Raw genomic sequence first — 19,702 nt, forward strand, 5'->3', positions numbered from 1 at the left:
CGCTCAACGCGTGGTCGAATTTCATGTAAATAAACAATGCATTTTACACGCGTTGTATACGTCGCTATGAGTCCCATATCGAACAGGATGCGGCACGACGACTGCCGCCCTTTAATTTTAATAGACCAACATCAAGGATTGTGTAATTTTATAAACTAAAAAATTGTTTTGCATGCATGCATGGTATTGTTAATGCATTGTACTGTAAAACCATTTAATTGCACTATTTTGATCATTTTTTTACTGGGTTTTAAGTTGACGAACTTAACAGGAATCAATGAACTTTGTTATTTTACATGTTCGTTTGGATTTAATTTAGCAGACTTCACTTATCAGTGAAAATAGCGAAATAAAAACCATAATATATGTACAATTAAATTCTACTGTTCATTCTCACTTTGCAAATTTATGCAGTACCCATCCGTGACCAATATATATGCTAGTGTGGTGTGTGTGTATATATATATATACCTGTATACATACGTACGTGACAGAGAAATTAAGACACTACTACATGAGTAAAGTTCACTCGACAGTACTGTTTCGTAAGATACATGGAGTACCTCACTCATCAGGAGTTAAGACTTTATTAAATAAACCACCGAAACAGACTATTTTATACCTGTATATATATCCATTAAATGCAGAGATTTGAGACGACAGAATATGAATAAATAGCTCTCCTAAAATAAGCTACATGTATATTTGTAAACAATAGACACTGAGTCAGGAGGCTTTCATGGTAAAGCATAATACTTTATTTTCGCTCAGAATTAATTTTCGCTATTTTCGCTGAAGAAATGATTCAGTGAAAATAAAATCTATCGAATATATCTTTTTTCCTATATTTTACACTCAACTTGTCAAAAATCAGTGAAAATAAATTCCATACAAAACACCCTAAATGTCTTTTCAGCCAAAATTAATTCCAGCTAAAATAAAGTATTTTACAGTACACAAATTGTTTGTTGGGGGGGGGGGGGGGGGTCAATCAAAGTTGAAGATAAGGTGCTATAAATATGTCCATGAGTGATCCTTAAACACTGTGTTAGGTAAAAAAACAACAACCATGAAATAAAGCATTCTAATGAATATCTGTTTAAATACGCTACAACTCCAATAAATATGTTTGGCAAATGTTCTGATTCCTAAATGAACCACTAAAACAGTCGTGAAGTGTCGTTGCTTATTTGCAAAACGTGTATTACGTGCTTATTACACCTTTGTATACGACAATGACCTTGGTACTTTCTGTTTTTGCAATAGAATATCAAACATGGAATTCATGATAACCATCTATCTCTCCTGAAGTCTCTCTCTCATGAAGTATGGTGAAGTTGCATGTGCCTGTTCTATTGCTCATAATTATACTTTTTGTTTGCTTTATAGTTAAATACCTGGCAAAAATGTAGCCTCATACTTGACTTAATATAATTATAATGCATACTATTTAATAATATCAAAGAAAGCTTAGAAAGAACTCCTGTGTGCTGAGAGTATATTAAAAATTAATTTAAAATTTTTAAACAAGGAGCTTGGCAACTAATATTTGTCTATTTGAGATGCGCAACGTGAAAACAATGTGACGCACAGTATTGAAGTTTATAATACTTGCAGATAATAAATTTAAATCAGATTTTTTTGAGAAATTTGCTAATAATAACAATCAATATGCTTGTTTTTTTCAACATTAAATTAATCACGTCTGTGGATTACGCCAGAGTATCTATGAACCAAATTTCAATGATGATTATTCGTATTATGCAAATGAATCAATTAGTATGCTCAAGTTTCAATTCAAAACTAATTAGGTTTTTAGCATCGTTCCCAGGTACTTATTTACAAAGTCTTATTGAAATACAATACTAGTAATTGGTTTTTGAGATATAGGTAGAAAATTGGGTAATTATTAGTTTCATTGAAATGGGACGATTAGTATTAGATTAGATATCAGTGTAAAAGCCGAAAACTGGCTAATTATGCAAATTAGGTTATTGATATGCATGAAGTTTAAACAAAAACCATTCAGGGATGTTCATTGTCCTATGACATCCATGTAAATTCTATTGAAATGTGATGATTGGTATACAAGATATAATCAGTGGAAAGGCTGAAAATTGACTACATACATACAGACAGACAGATAGGGTAACCACAAAGACTCTGTCAAAAAGCAGTTCCTTATGTTTTTTTCCTTTCAGGAATTACATTATCTAGTAACTGATCAAGATAAATTGATGGGAGAAATTATCTTGATTCCATTAGTCAAAATAGGCTGACTTTCTACATCATGTTTCAAAGCAGATCGATTTGATTCACCCGTTTGCCCACGTCTTGTCCATTGGAGATGACTCTAGAACGACAGTACTGGGGTTGACTGTAACACACATTGGCGAAACCTCATTATTACGTCAGTTTATTCTTAATACTGACGATACCCTGAAGAGGTTTGTTGCGCTTGTGAACAAATTTTGCAGCAACTAGTAAAGAGATAAAAAGATGAACACAACATGCTGTTAGTCATGCAAGAAGAATCAAGTAGGAACTCGATGGTTAATAAGGTTAATATTAAATTAATAATTGAAAGTATATATATATGTAATAATTGTTTTCATGAAAGGAAATAATACTACTGAAATTGACCGAATTAATTAGTCAGGGCTTAGGTATGAAAGCATCATGTTTCAGTTCCAGCTTACCCACAACAGAGCTAGATAATACTTTTTCTGTCGAGTATAATCAACTTCTGCAATTTAATATCCCAACCAAATAAAGATGTAATGTATTTCTGTAAAATTGTGAACCCCCATTTTTTTTTTTTAGGCAAAGACAAAGAACGACACATCGCAATGAGCTTCTCAAACTGGAAGGTACCTTCAACAGATACAAAATGATTTTTCTGTTTTTGATCATTTTTTCAAACATTTTGTTATTTTTGTGAATTCAATATGATCAATGTAGCCAATTTCAATGTACAAAATAAACATTCATTTTGTTTGATTTATCAAAAACAAATGAAAGTAATACAAACCAAATTTTAAAGTAATTGGGCAAGTGGTTTTAGAGAAGCTATATTTTTACTTACTAATAGTTTTCTTTTAATCCAAATTCATAACTCAGAATTGTTTGCATGAATTTGTTGAAAGCATATGCATGATGAAAATATGAAAACTCAATAAGTTTAACAGTTTGAACTCGCCAAAATGTTGATGCAACATTTGCAAATGCATTCATTTAATTTTTACTACCTACATTTCTGCTCAATATTTAATACTAAAAAAAATATATTAAGGATAAAATTCCTTGGGTTTATTTCATAAAAGGTTCCCAGAGTTCACACAAAGAATGAATTAATGAATGTGGTTAAAAAAAATGATTTGATTCTGGTCAGCAAAAAACATTCTATTTTAGGACCAGGAAAAATATCCTTTTTTTTAGCCTTAATGTTAGTAATGGGATGCATAATGTACCAAGAACTATACAAAGAGAAAAAGCGAATAAACAAGCCATGCATGGCACAGTCCCTGTTAGTTGTCAAATTTAAAACTTTTCACCATTCGGCCATCTTGAATCAGATCGTGAAACAAATTGATATGCATATATGTATATTATTATTATGTATTTGTGATTTTTGAATGTAATCGGGCCAGGCAGATGCACGGATGGATGCAAGCACAGAGGTCAATACATAAGTCCCCGTTTTCAGACTGTGTTCGAACAGGGAATAATAAAATAAACTGATCTAAAAAAAAAAAAAAAAAAAAAATTTTTTTTAAAACAAAACCTAAAAAAAAAAAAATCACACCATCTTGAATATTTCATTTTCACTCGGAATGGGTAAATCAGTGAATATATCTAGAGAAATAAATTACTTCAGACAAACCAAAAACACACAATGTACATGCAATACATTTTAAACAGATTTCTTTGAAAAACAAATTTGAGCAAGTCATATCATTAAAAAAGTTTACAAATTTGATTATAAAAATTCATTGTTTGTTGAGATTTCCTCCATTTATAAAATACATCGACTGGTTTACACCACCGCAAACTATATCTAGTTTAATTGCAATCTAACATATTAGAAAATTGTCTGTAACACAAGTTACCGATACGATTGATTACCAGGATGTATCTGGAACAAGATTTGTACCCTAGAGGCATATAGCATATGGATACCAAATTTTAAGTTAAAAACTTTAACACACTAAAAATTCATAAAATATCCTTAACTACTTATAAAGTACAATTGTCGGGGGGAAAAAAGCATGATTGTTAATATTCTTTGTAAAATGGAAACACACAATTTTGTTTTTAAACATTGAAGGAATTCTAGCAATTGTTTTATATATATAAAATTCTGAAATACAATTAAAGCTTTCAATGATGAATTACATACAGGCTACAGTGACATCATCATCACATCATCATCACATCATATCATATCATTTGACATGGTTCCATGGGAGATTAAAAACTTGTGTAAAATACATTGTTTGCAGGACATCAACCCTTTAACACAATAATTTTATTGGCTAAATTTCACCTGTTTCAATATTTCTTTTCAATATTCTTTTTTTTTTTATAATTCTGTGATAGTCACTCGAAGGGTTAAATGGATGGTGGTCGTCATACAACGCATGTTTAAATTTCGAATTTCATGTTAAACAGAACGATGTATTTCACATGTGTCGTATACGTCAATATGGTCCCCACATTGAACAGGACAGATCACTAATCAATGCCCTTTAAAGCAAAACACTGATCGCTTGAAATAAACATACATGTCTTGACAACTGCAGTATAAAAGACATGAAACTGACAATGACAATAACTGTTTTTCCACAAAAAAACTGAATATACTGAATCTTGTGAATATATATTATATTAGCAGATTACAAATATTCAATTCAATTCCGATTCAGAATCAAACCAGATTTCAAGAGAACAAGTAGATTTGTCAAAATTACCAATTATTTAACTGAACAGTTTTTATCGTCCAAACTTGATTATTAAAATACAAATTGAAGATTTTTAAAAGCAAACTGGTCCGATTGTTAGGTGTTAAGGTTTGGTATCCAATCAGACACAGTCTTGTATTAAACTAGCTTTGTAAGAATAAAATAAATCAAAATGACTGGAACAGATAGTGACCAATTTTATAAATAGAGGATGAATTAATTTTTAGTTTATTAACTTTAAATTTATTGAAATGTTAACACAATAACAACTACAGTGTCACAGAATAAAAAAATTTAGATGTGAAGAATCTGGTTAGAATAAAATGATGGAATTCAGATTTTTGCAATAGTTTTAATCAATCATATTCTGAGTAATCATATCATTTTTTTATGATATTGAATACACAATACTGTTGATCTCAGTCTGTTAACTATGATATATGTCGCATGTGTGAAAAACTGATGTTTTACTAATGTCTACTAGTACAGAAATTTCTAAATTGTCAGCGTTTACGTTTGGTGTTAAACCTACCACATTGGTCTTGTGGGTACAACACTCTATCTATTGTTTTCCTAAACATGTTAATCCAATCCTCCTGGTCCTGTTTGGTTTCAGCGCAGAAATAATAGTCCCTGTCTGGTGTAACCAGCGTAAAAGGGAACGAATTTGTCACTTGATTTATGCCTTGGGGAAAACCTTCTCGTATATTGTACCCGTCCCCTTTATATCCAATGAACACTTCCCCTTTGGCGTGGGCATTCTGCGGACAAACAGTAAATGAATAATGACCACAAGAAAACTTTAAAATAAATAATTTAACTGCAATGAATGGCTTTAAAGTCACATATACCGTGGCACGATACATATTTTGAATCATTCATGTCACAAACTGAACACATTGATTACGGAAAATCATGACAAAATCAATGTGTTGCGTTTAATAGTAACTGTATTATTCATGATCCTAGGCTTTTGAATGCAAATAATGACAAATTTATTCAACAAAATGAATTTTTGGCAAATTTTATCAACACTTCGGATAAAGAACTGTAGGCAATGGGAAACAATGTCCATTTGGTCCAAAATTAATGTTAAAAAAATTAATAAAAAAAATTTTGAGCTCAATGCAATGTCTTATACACAAGCTTGATTTGTTTTGAAATAATTTGATTTTGTGTTATTCTACTTAAATTCAAATTTGTATCTCAAATATTTCTGCAAATGAAGTCTGATTTAGTTATATTGTAACCAATTCACATTTTTCATCTTGCCAAAAAGATTCTGCTGGTGGTGGCCATGACAAGTTTAGTTGCCATTTTGAATTTTATAGATCAAGGGAGATTATGATGTACCGAGGTACCGGTAGTTGTCAAAAGATGGTAAAGAGAAAGAAAATATAACTTAACACTTACTAAAGCATCAGAGAAATACATTAATCTTCTGTCATCAAGTGTGAACCATCTTTTCTTAAAACCGGTTCCTCTTGGTCCGGTTTTATACAACTGTCCTTCTATTTTGTAATCCCTGGTTAATTTATTGTTCAACTACAGACATACAAGGGGAACAGAATTTATAATACTAAACATAAATAAGGATTTAATCATTGAGTCACGGATCCATTTTTGTAAACGCACTGAACTACCAGGATATGCAATTTAGTTACACTGGGCAACACTTGCTTTCAGCCAATCAAATTCTTGTATAAGCATTTTTGAGTTTTTTTCTCAAAATTGAAATTTTTTGTTTCCTCATCCATTCACATTTTTCATACTCTCACTAGCTTTATTTTCGCTATACCCCCAATATACCCTTCATCCTTTTTTTAGTTCCTTCTGTTATCAAGCAAGGCTAAGCATTTCACTCACATCACATGGGACCCATATTGAACACATGACAGACATTCCAATTTGTCATCACATGTCTTGAATTTCTTCCGAGAATATTTAAAAGTTTACTCTCAATTTACACATACAAAAACAGCAAGATTGTTTATTAGGTTTTCACATTTGCATATAATTTGCATACAATGTCCAATATAAAGTTATGCTTTTTATTCTTTGAATATCTCCATAAAATTGGTATACCATCCCTTGATGTTCATTTGCTCAATATTTTTGTCAGGTATGATGAATTTATCTGTTTCAAAAAAAATAACTAAAAAAGCAGTTTGATATTCACAATTTCTAAAAGGCTGAACGGCGGCCATTTTGACCCCCCCCCAAATATGGTGTTAAATGGTGATAAACACAAAAGTCATGAAAATTCATAACCACTATTTTGAGAGTTTAAAGTAACACAGTGATATACACAAAGCATCTTTCACCAAACATCACCAGTAAAGTGCATAAATTCTGAAGAAATCTAAATTGAATAATACAAAAAATATAAAACAGTATACAATCGATATTTTGTTGAAGAGGGTATTAAATTAGAAAACTCAAGTATGGCGGTTTGACTGCTTGCACTGTCAATCGCTATAGACCAAAGCATGTACGGTATAATTCCTGACAAACCAAATACTTACATCGTCATCGCTGGCACCAGGGTAAGCGGTTTTCAGTCTGTTATAGTTAGCTGATCGTATAGCATTATACCAATCAACTATATCCTAGAGGAATAACAATAGACAACAAAAGTATTTATAATTAAATGTAATGTTTACTACACCATTCAGGTGTTTTAGCATATTTGGTTGGTATACCACAGTATTGATTTGAACGTAATTAATATTCCTACTTTTTACAATGACTGTTCAAGTGAATTGCTGAATTTTTGCTATCATTTTCGTTTATTATTTCAATGCGAGGATAAAATGTAATAAATATCGCTAACAATTTCTACTCCAGTAAAGTTTCATTGATGTAAGGTACATTTAAGCGCCATTGTCAACTTTCAACACCATCTACAAATTGAGTTTCTACAGTTTGCTCCTCTCCACCTAAAAATACTGATATAAATTTGACAAACCTTTTGATCAAAAACTAAAAGCAATATCTGAAACTGTATGATTGAAAATGAAATATTATAAAATGTGAAAATATTTGCACTGAATTTTGGCTCTTTATATTAAATTGCTTTTTAATCTTTTCACCACTTGTTCCCTATTTTCATCACAAATTCACAAAATAGTCCCGTTTATAGTCTGCACCTTCCTTCAGAAGATTGGGACAAATATAGCCAAATTTTTTGAGTAAAAACTGAAAATTCACTAAATTTTTGCCTGTTGGCTCCAAAATTAGGGTTCATTTCAAAAAATATTTAAGAATACGAGAAAAAAGTGCAGACAAATTTGGACGAGAAAGTCTGGTAGTGAAAAGGTTAATCGATATTACCTGTCCGTCATCACTATAGACATAAATATTCCTTGTGCTTCCATCTTTAATAAAAGATAACTGCATACCGTTGGGATTTCCTATCTTGTCTGGACAGAATGTGGCATTTACCTCAGATAAATTTATTGAACACTTTGGTTGATTTGCCTGCTCAGGAAATCAAAAAATGATATTCACATTTAATAGATTTATGGGAGGAAAAAACAGCAAAAACATCAACATTATATGTACCAATCTAATTTAATCAGATGTATAGGCATCTAATTTTGGCCAAGGTATGATATAAAAAAAAATTAATAACAGCAAGTAAAACCAATTCATGCGTGAATACAACAAACCATAAAAATTTGTATCATAAATGACTCTTACTTAAATATTTAATATTCAAAAACTAACTATAGTGGGTCGCACGAAAATAAAAAATTGTACTCTGCTTATTTCTCAATAAAAACAAAACATATTGGTTCGCTATAAAAACTTGTATAATGTCGCCAAAAAAACAGAACTATGCATCCCTGTTAAACCTAGGTCAGAAGTTCAAATGTGCGCCAGTGGCTTTTTCTTGAACCAGACAATAATAATTCTGTCTCTGAATGCCTTTGCATAGATTTCACAAAATTACGGCCATAAATATTTGCCTTGTTGTTGGGAAATGGGAAATCTCTGACAAGACATTGGCTCCTTGAACACAGACGTTAATCTTAAATTGATTTGTTGAAACTGTTCGTAATGTTCGTTTTCCCGGTGACCTCATTAAAGGCTGATTACCGTACTTCCCCCGAGTATAAGCCCCTCCCGAGTATAAGCCCCTCTCGAGTATAAGCCCCTCTCGAGTATAAGCCCACCCCTCTGTTTTGGGCATTTAACAAGTTGAAGGCATCCCCGAGTATAAGCCCAGGGTGTTTTTACCGGGCGTCAACAACATTTATTAAAATATGCATGTAAAAAGTGTACTTCATTGCATAAAAATCATGATTGGTACGGTAGTTTGGTTCCAGCTTATACGAGAAAACTCGCAATAATTTCAGAGTGCATGGCGGGCGAAGGTACATAGTTCGCACGTTTTCTATTCTGTTATTTACTTAGGATGAACCCCGATGTTGCAATACTGAAATAATCCATATTTCTTTTGAGTAGTAGTTTTCCAAACGGCAAAAATGTGATCGTCAAGTTGTGAAACCTGGTCACTATCATCGTTTTACCTTTCCGAATAATCTTGTCCATTAAGACTATCGTGAATGGGGTGTGAAAGAGCAAACTATTCTTCGACATGACATGTTGGTGGCCGTGAAAGGTTTAAATACTTCCCTTACCCTCAGTTTACCTTTCAAAAATTGCGAATCAACAGCTTTTAGGGAAAAAAGTAGCCGTTTTTTGTCGAAATCAGTGTTAACAGATCGCATTTTAACATCGCGGTAATACACTTCCGCATTGCGTTGATAAAAATACTTCGTCAATAATCGGAAAACTTCTACTGTATGACAGAGCATTTTCATTGGTTAACGAAAGACGTGACCAGGTCAAAGGAAGTTGTTCAGGTCAAATTATGATGAAACCATGGCGGAAATAGCTTTGTATCGAGAGTTTGCGCTTGATCTTGCCTTCGACAGTTTTCCCACAGACCCTGCCCATTTTTGCACCGTAAATTCAGACGGTATGTGAACCGTATTGTAATAAAATTTTTGTTTTTTGTTCATATTTGTTTCTTCATTGTAAAAAACGTCGTTGAAATCAATGACGATTCGTTTCGCATTTTTGTTTTCTAAAAAAGACGAATATTCCTCCGAGACCGGTGCTGTGAACGAAAAATGTAATTTGGATAATTTTCGAGGCTGGGAAGATGGTTACAGTTTTAAACGCACCAAAAAATTTTTTTTTTCGAGGTGATCCTCGAGTATAAGTCCACCCCTTATTTTTTCCGATTTTATATGTTCAGGCCCCTGGGCTTATACTCTGGGAAGTACGATAGTGATAGTGAAGCTCGTTTGGCGGAGCTCTTGGGATACCGGACCGGAAACCGCTGGTTTGATTTTGATCACCTCCCTTAAAGTACATAATATTCACAATCTTAGAGATTCTTGCCACTGCAAGATACAAATTTTATTCAGAAGCTTAGGGGTTCAAATTTAATTCGCAAGCTTAGGGGTTCAAATTTAATTTGCAAGCTTAGGGGTTTTTACCCTGCAAGATACAAATTTTATTCAGAAGCTTAGGGGTTCAAATTTAATTCACAAGCTTAGGGGTTCAAATTTAATTCTCAAGCTTAGGGGTTTTTACCTTGCATATGATGATTCATGCTATACTTACATCTCGTTTGACATAATATTTTAGTACATTTTCTTTTTCATTAAGCATAAATAATCGTTGCTGAAATTTGCTGTCATCTTTTCCCCGTTTCCACAGCAACCCTTCTTTGATTCCTGACAGATAAGACTGTCTTTCTACATCCATAAATTCATTTCTCTCATATTTGGCACGGATCCACTGTTCTCTTAATACTCTAAAACAAATAACAATAAATACATTTACAATACAAGAACCTTTATATATACAGTATGTAATTCTTATCTACCTAATTTCATTCATATGATTTTTCAAAAACTTTTTTTCGACAAAAGTCTTTTTGGCAAGTAAGCTTAAACAAATTATTAAATAGTTTTGTTTTGATAACCAATTGCATAGTTTGATACAGAATAAAGATATCCTTCACCACAAAAATTAGCATACCAAGAAAACTGTAAAGGAAAACATTTTTATTAGTTAAATTTGATGTAAAAATATTCACCAGGTTTTACGTTAACTGATTTTTTACGAAAAAAATGCATTCAGTTATTAACATTGCATATTTCACTGGGTTCTAAATCTAGAGCATATAGCCATTTAGAAAATATAAAACCCAGAGAATAATTATAAAAATCTATCGACTAACTGAAATATGACTGTAAATACTTACTGACAGTCTCTATGTGTGGGTCTACGGTAGGATGGAGGCACATACTGCTCATATTTCATTTTGGCAGATTCATTACCAGTTGCTGCCATAAACTGATAAAATAAAACATGTTTATACATAACAGGAAATACTCGTACATCAAGCCTGCAGACAGCCAGACTGCCACTGCTCTGTGTACCATGGAATAGACCTTTTCATGAACGTGAAATCTATATCTATATATTTCAATAGACAAAAGGATACCATTTCCCACACCTACATATCCACTTTCTATGTTGTCTCAATACTTCCTATTCATATATTTGGATACTACCAATATTTAAGTTCACACGTAACAAGTACACTGCATTTACTGTATAACCTTAACATTACCCTTAGAAACCGTAACTTTTCCCACTAACATTTTGGAACACAAAATTTTTCACATTTTTCTATATTTTTTTTTTTTTTAACTTTTTACAAATAAGAGGTTTTGTTTTTCTAGAGACAACAAAAGTTGACATTTTCAAAAAGTTAAAGATGCCTAGCAGACTATAATGTTTGAAAATTTGTGTATTTATTTCAGTAGGCCAAGAAGAATTTAATGAATTTAGGGTGATGCAGGTACATAACTTTACATTCAACTTACAGGTACACTTTCATTACAAGGGCATGTGCACAAAAAACATTGTTTCATTCTCTGCACACATTATTATTTCTCCCTTTTTTATGACATTATAAACTTAAAATGGGTAAATTGCAATAGAAATGATGATGTAATTTGTCTGGTTACATATTTTTTCTCAAATTTAATTAGTATGGTTAGTACAATGCTATTACATCCAAATTGAAAAAAACTTCAGTGTCAGAAATACACTGTGGTGTAGTGTTGTATTTATACAATTATGGAAGTTTCAAGCAGCTTAGTCTCCCAAGTGGGAGGGGCGAGGGGGGGGGGGGTAGATCAACACTGATTCACTTCTGGTTATAAAAGTATTTTACTCTACCAGCTTAAATTTTGTGCCAAAATATTGATTCTGTATTGTTAGTTATGAAAGTTTATGAAATGTTCATAAAAAAACAAGTACACTCTCAGTGAAATTAGCAATCAGGGAAGCTGGAGTTAGGCAATTGTGTAAAACTTTTTTTTTTATTCAATAAATAATTTGGAATAATTTCTTTCGTGTTTCTGACATTTCTGTTTTTTGAGAATCTGAGTTTCTTCAAATTACTTCTTGGTTTTGAACAAATGAGATACAAGTTATAAGTGTTTCTTTAAAGTGAAAGTTTTTGTGAATATACATTGTATCATATTACAAACACTACTACCGGTACATTTTTGATACTGTGGACAAAAAAAACACTAATCAATACTGAATACTATGCTACTCAAACAAAAAGTACAATTAAATTGTATAATGTATTTCTAACATGGCTATGCGCTCTCCACCAATCAGATCACCAGAATCACAATTTATATTCTCTGTCATATATCAATTGAGAGAAGTTACTTAGAACATGGCTTTGTCAGCTGATCTTCATTGACAGTAGATCATCAAAAGAACACGCATGATCGGTTAATCTAATGCAACATTTTATTATTGGAGGGCCCATAGCCATGTTAGAATCCGGTTATAAAGTGACACACCCTTTATATATGGTTTTGAAGTGCAGAGTGCTTGTGACTTCAAAACCATGTATAAAAGGAGTGTCATTTTATAACCTATACATACTGTAAAATACTGTAAAATAGCTACATGTACTTTCTGATAATTTGGTGCAATGCATGAAGCAGCAACAGCGCCATTCGACAGTCAATCACATTATATTATACATGCATATTATAAGAAAAGACCATTCCGAGATCAGATACATTATCTAAATCAGCTGAAATAATTTTTGACTTGTTAGCTTAAGTTTTACAGTAGTTTTAGTTTGTAACATAAATAATAATAATAATCACCATCACCATAGAAGAAAATTATTAGTGAACCAGTAGTTAGCTAATATAACCAATATTAAACCAATAGTTAGTAGTGTTAGTTATTCCACGCAAGTTACCACGGAAACCCTCAAATAAAAGCCACCTCTAATCAAGAGCCAGTACTTAAAGACAGAATATTTTCTGAGTTGACATTTAATTCCTGGTATTTCTATGTGCAAGGTATAATGCCACCATATAAATATTACTGGAAAGTACACCTTGACTTTGATCCAGTACATTATTACAGTATATTATTACAAGTCCACTTGGCTAGCTGTCTAAGTGCAAATAAATTTCAATGAGCCCGACTTGAGAGCCACTAGCAACAAATTAGTCAAAATGCTACTTTAATATTTAAACTGCTGTCTTGCATTGGCCAATGGACGCTACCAACTTTGAATGAAAGTGTGACCAAAGTGGCTTTTATTTTAAGATCCTGTTGGTAACTTACAATTTTTTAATTTACTTAGTTCTACTATCGTTTCTGATTGCCCATAGATGTTCATTACAGTTAAAGATTTATAGATTTTAAAATCTCAAAATGACAGTAAAATAAAGTATAATCTAAGTCTAGCCACATCCATCAGAAACAATAGTATTTAAGCTCATGCAAATAAAATGCTTGTAATATGTCCATTTCTAACACCATAAAACCCATATAAACAGCAATCTACAAACTTTGTTGGATGAATTCACTATGAATACTTTTACACACCTCTGATTCAGATTCTGATTTTATTTTATAAATACATGTACCACTTATTTTATTTTGTTTTTTTTTCCCAGGAAGGAAAGAATTACTCAAATAAAGTTATGAATAATAAAGATTTTCCTTGGCACTAGGAAGCTATAATTTCATATGAGAGAGAGGAAGGAGGCTATTCAAGATGGTTAGATGAAGGCGCTATTCAATATGGTGGGATGAGGGCACTATAGCACCGAATGAGGGCACTATTTAATAAGGTGGGATGATGACATTATAACACCCTATGAGGGCACTATTCAATACGGTGGGATGAGAGCACTATAGCACCGAATGAGGGCACTATTTAATAAGGTGGGATGATGACATTATAACACCCTATGAGGGCACTATTCAATACGGTGGGATGAGGGCACTATAGCACCGAATGAGGGCACTATTTAATATGGTGGGATAAGGGTACTATGGCACTATAGCACCCTATGAGGGCACTATTAAATATGATTGGATGAGGGCACTATAGCACCCTACGAGGGCACTATTCAATATGATGGGATGAGGACACTATAGCACCCTAAGAGAGCACTATAGCACCCTATGATGGCACTATTAAATATGATTGAATGAGGGCACTATAGTACCCTATGAGGGCACTATTCAATATGGTGGGATAAGGGTACTATGGCACTATAGCACCCTATGAGGGCACTATTAAATATGATTGGATGAGGGCACTATAGCACCCTACGAGGGCACTATTCAATATGGTTGGATGAGGGCACTATAGTACCCTAAGAGAGCACTATAGCACCCTATGATGGCACTATTAAATATGATTGAATGAGGGCACTATAGTACCCTATGAGGGCACTATTCAAAATGATGGGATGAGGGCACTATAGCACCAAATAAGAGCACTATTCAATATGGTGGAATGAGGACATTATAACACTTTTTAAGGCACTATTCAATACGATTGGAGGACACTATAGCATCCTATGAGGGCACTATTTAATATGGTGGGATGAGGGCATTATAATACCCTATGAGGACACTATTCAATATGGTGGGATGAGGGTAGTATAGCACCCAATGAGGGCACTATTTAATATGGTGGGATGAGGGCATTATAATACCCTATGAGGACACTATTTAATATGGTGGGATGAGGACACTATAGCATCCTATGAGGGCGCTATTTAATATGGTGGGATGAGGGCATTATAATACCCTATGAGGACACTATTTAATATGGTGGGATGAGGGCACTATAGCATCATATGAGGGCACTATTTAATATGGTAGGATGAGGGCACTATAGCACCCTATTATGGCACTATTTAATATGGTGGGATGAGGGCATTATAATACCCTATGAGGACACTATTCAATATGGTGGGATGAGGGCACTATAGCACCCTATGAGGGCACTATTTAATATGGTGGGATGAGGGCATTATAATACCCTATGAGGACACTATTCAATATATATGAGATGAGGGCATTATAATACCCTATGAGGACACTATTCAATATGGTGGGATGAGGGCACTATAGCATCCTATTAGGGAACTATTCAATATGGTGGGATGAGGGCACTATAGCATCCTATTAGGGAACTTTCATACCATACGAGATCACTGTGTAAGGTGGTGATATGAGAGAGATGTTCAAGATGGTAGGACCTTCTGAGGCACTAAGATGGTATAAAGAGTATCACATAACTGTAACTAAACTACATCCTTATTCCCCTGATGAAACTAATAATATACGATATCATTACATGCATGTTTGTGTTTGAATAAAGCAGCCATCTACAGAAATCTACGCTTGATACACTTGTACTGACCTCAACGTGCTCATTAGACCATTCATCCAACTTAACTGACTTGACCTTGCTAATATGGTGGCCCAGCATTTTGTGCATAGAAGCGCAATCGTTACATATAAACACGCCTAGATTATAGGAAGCCCAATCGGGGTCTGTAGACAGAGAATATGATCGTTGTGTTGAGATTTGAAAAATGAACTTACTTCCACCTGGTCGTCATTCCAGTTATCCAGCCGTAGTGATTTTACTTTACTGATGTGAGTACCTAACATTCTATGTACTCCCACACAATCAAGACAGAGGAAAACACCCAGATTATAAGAAGCCCAGTCTGGTTCTGTAAAGAATAGGCGTGTTATATACATGTACTAGGGGCAATATCACTTTAAATTGAAATGATGCATTCTCATTGCTTAGTCGGTACCATGCGATAACGGGGCGGTACTAGAACTAGATCAAAGCACGAACTGAGGAAATAAATTGTGTATAAAACAACAATATATGCAACATTTTTTGCACATTTGGATGTTTAAACAACTAATACATCTTGATTCTTTCACATTTAAAACAATTGAGTCGTTTTCATCTGAATGTGGATTTTTGTTTGCTTAGGAATGCTCTATGTGTAAGTAGAAGACATTAGTGTTTTCTGTTCGAGTGAATGTGCAAGTATTCATTCAATGGTAACACAATTGAAATAAAGGACATCGCACTGCCCTTATTGATCAGAATTGGAGGTTTTTATAACGTTATAGCTTTAAATCAGGTTACACTCGGTTTTATGAAGTCAAGAATTTGTTTTATGTAAAATATTCATATATGTCTATAAATTTCAAATGGTTATTGAAAAGGACCAATCAAAAGCCTTAGTGGATGACTACTGTCTGGATAGAACTCCACTGTGAACATTTAATTTTTAACCTCTCCTTTGACAGTACTGGCTCGCTTTTGTAATTTAAAAATAATGGTACTGCTCGTACTTTCATTCTTTTAAATTTATTCCAGCGAACGAATCCCTATATAATTTTGAGCATTTTAAATTTGATGGGATCTATGTTTTGTGTTTATGGCCAATATTTAAGGAAACCCTGCAAAGACTTGTGGGTAATGGCCCGTAAATGGTTTTTACAGTCAATGAAAGCATCTTTTTAAGATTTGAATGAAGCGTGATCATCTTTTGGGATACAGTAAATGTTTTGTAAATATTTATAAATGACCATAAACAAATTCACACATTCATTAAACCTAATAATGTAAGAATTCATTTCAACAAAAAGTCCTCCAAATAAACTATAACCGCAATAATGAATCTCCCACAGCATCTCATTGAATTCAGATAGGGTCTATGCAATAATGCGTTCCACTTCACCTCAAAAATATCTCAATAAGGCACTATGGGAGATTTATTCTTGTTTAAAATAACAGGGCCAAGATGGAGATGTTGGTAACCTGGTATTCTTGCTCATTTTTTGCCACATTTTGATTACTGTCCTGTTATTTAAACAATAATGAATCCTTCAATATGACTATTAAAATGACTAACATCCCTTGGGCAGGCAACAAAATGTGATATTGCCCTCATGAACATGGTTTATTTAATTATGTTCCTAAACCTTAGGGGAGAGACAATAGGGAAGAATAACTATACATAATAATATATGAACAAATCTTTTTCCTTTTTTTCGAAGGAATTATTGAATACAACATCTACTCACCCAAAATTGTTTCAAGCAGAATATTTGATTTTCAAAGTTATTTTTAGAAATGCATAATATATTGAAAATTGTCAAATTACGAGGAAACTGGCATGCTGTCTTGAAATGTAGCGCAATACACACTAAAATGACTCACAACACTCACGACTTTTCAGTATGGGGGTCGATCGGAACCGGGATCACCGGTCTAGTGGTAAAATACAGTAAGTCGCGTCTTTAACCACAAGAAATACGGAATTTAATACTTTGATGAGATATATAATAATGAATCTAATCGATAAACAGTGTTAATTTTCATTATGGACGTACTCAAGTTGCTTATTGGTAACCCGGAAGTAAAGTGGCATAAAGCTATACTCGGTAGAAGGAACCGCTACCGATTTACCGTTTCAGCTCCTGATCGGAATAATTTCCTGTGAAGTTTGTGAACGCATGTATGAATATTTGTCAATACTTTTAACTACAGCGATCCAGATATTTTGTCAATTTCGAAGTTTTATGTTTCGTGGGCGCGGTTTTTCTGAGTTCGGTACGTTATACGATTGATTAGGCCGGGCACGGACAACCTATCATAAAGTCCTTGATACACGCAGACCTCACAAATCGGTCTGCCGACGAGATAAACTAATCGATTACCACAAAATCAGAAGCACAGACCTGTTGAGCCGCAGTCAGCACAGACCTCATTCTCCGGTCGTTTCAGTAAATCCAGAAGAGCCCTCTTGTTGCGCTCAGCCATCGTAAAAAAACAGATTAAAAACTTGGAAGACTTGGGCAGCGGCCTTCCAAGAGCAAACTGGTGTGGCGACAAAGTTCAGCCTCGCTTTTGGCTTTTACTAGTATTATGCTAATTTGATCTATTATGCAAATTACATTAACCGATGACGTCGCTCATCCATATATGGTATTACATCGTCTTCCACGAAACTTTCTCTTGTCATAAGAAAAGAAAACACACACCAGTACTTCCTCAATGTCACAAAAATAAAAGTGGAATAGAAAATAGTCATTTGATTGAAAGATTAAATGATTAATTTTAACATATCAGTGTTACTCCTGCCAACTTTTTGTTCAATCTATGTACATCAATTAAGTTGTTTTTAAATTTGAAATATTACCAAAATCAAAGCAAGGACATTTTTTTATGAAAAATGATTTTTCCATTTGTTTCTGGAATTCTCATTAAAACCTCCTGTAACATACTCATTTTTAATTAACCCGAGACAAATATATAACTTGAATAATGACAAAAATAGCATTTTAATTTTTTTTATTATTTCTCACATTAAATATTCAGTCATCAACATGAAGACCTCTGATATCATCAGTTATATACATTAAGAATGAATCTTTCTGTGACAGAAATAAATTTACACAGTGAGTACCCACTAGTACTAGATCAGCGGCAGATCCACGCACATGCCCACTTACGCTAAATGTAGTAGTCAGATTTGACGGAAATCATTTTTCTAACTTTGAATAATATGATAAATAATTCAATTTTAGGCAATAATTCAATGTCAAAACCTTGAGCCACCACTGTAGGTACCGGGTATTCATTCCTACATTGACCTGGTGACCAAGTCAACAGTCACTGACAGGGGACAAAGATATATGCATATCTCAATTATTCATGGCTATATACTCTGTCTTTATTCAGAAACTTTTGGATTGTTACATTGTTGCAGGTCATTATCTTCTATCAATAACTCTGTTTGAAGTAATCAATGAGAAAATCATTGAACTTATTTATTCTGACAAGTTCTCGACGAGAACACAAATTGTATTGAATTGTTGCGTTGTCTTTTTTTCAACACAGATGTATTTCAACAAAATTATGTAATACCAGGGGAAATTGTATAATACATTTGTACATGTAGTAGCCAAGTTAATTTGAATTTGTGTTGAATTTAAAATTTTATTAAACCATCGTCTGAGTGATTTATATCACTTAGTATACTGTCATCAGTTTCAATTTGGCTGAGAAAATTGTATTTTGAATTCTTTCTGCATCGCAAATTCCTTCTCATTCTCATGAATTGTAAAAAGGGATAGCAGTGAAAATTGAGTTGCACACAATAGATATTATATAAGGCTTACAAAGATATGTTTTTGGTCCAGAGAGATTAAAAAAAAAAACAAGCAGCCTATCGGCTGAGATAGCTCCGCTGTTAGCAATGCACATTTCAATTAAAGAACTGAAGACATCATTAGAAAATGAACAATATGAATAGTATCAAAGC

At 33.3% G+C, this 19,702-nt stretch overlaps 2 protein-coding genes across 3 annotated transcripts in view; one reads left to right on the forward strand and one right to left on the reverse strand.

The window, feature by feature from the left end:
• Positions 1–519: 519 nt before the first annotated feature.
• Positions 520–18,301, reverse strand: LOC100371458 (arf-GAP with dual PH domain-containing protein 1-like). Of its 2 annotated transcripts, none has more exons than XM_085502381.1 (9): positions 18,117–18,301; positions 15,763–15,896; positions 11,248–11,339; positions 10,602–10,794; positions 8,295–8,441; positions 7,487–7,570; positions 6,375–6,506; positions 5,494–5,722; positions 520–2,480 (listed from the first exon to the last, which is right to left on the reverse strand). In XM_085502381.1, exons 1-9 carry the CDS (start codon positions 18,196–18,198, stop codon positions 2,407–2,409), a joined length of 1,167 nt encoding a protein of 388 aa, XP_085358507.1. In that variant the 5' UTR covers positions 18,199–18,301; the 3' UTR covers positions 520–2,406. The 2 variants fall into 2 exon arrangements, with proteins under 2 accessions (XP_085358507.1, XP_002733352.2); XM_002733306.4 differs by lacking the exon at positions 15,763–15,896 and adding an exon at positions 15,948–16,081 and having other exon boundaries at positions 18,117–18,300.
• LOC100371766 (MIF4G domain-containing protein-like) overlaps positions 14,088–19,702 on the forward strand; it is a 36,089-nt gene continuing 30,474 nt past the window's right edge. The window contains exon 1 of the mRNA XM_085502385.1: positions 14,088–14,173. The gene's annotated coding sequence lies outside the window, so the exon portion shown is untranslated. The remainder of the gene's footprint in view (positions 14,174–19,702) is intronic.

Source organism: Saccoglossus kowalevskii, chromosome 8 (genome assembly GCF_978046115.1).
Source record: "Saccoglossus kowalevskii chromosome 8, keSacKowa6.1, whole genome shotgun sequence".
Lineage (NCBI taxonomy): Eukaryota > Metazoa > Hemichordata > Enteropneusta > Harrimaniidae > Saccoglossus > Saccoglossus kowalevskii.

What these genes read in the sequence shown, in the direction of transcription:
- LOC100371458 (XM_085502381.1), bottom strand. Translation starts at nt 18,198, where the DNA reads ATGGCTGAGCGCAACAAGAGGGCTCTTCTGGATTTACTGAAACGACCG. An exon ending in TGCTGACTGCGGCTCAACAG is followed by an intron (nt 15,897 to 18,116) that starts GTCTGTGCTTCT and finishes CTCTGTCTACAG; the next exon opens with ACCCCGATTGGGCTTCCTAT. An exon ending in GGTCTAATGAGCACGTTGAG is followed by an intron (nt 11,340 to 15,762) that starts GTCAGTACAAGT and finishes TTATTTTATCAG; the next exon opens with TTTATGGCAGCAACTGGTAA.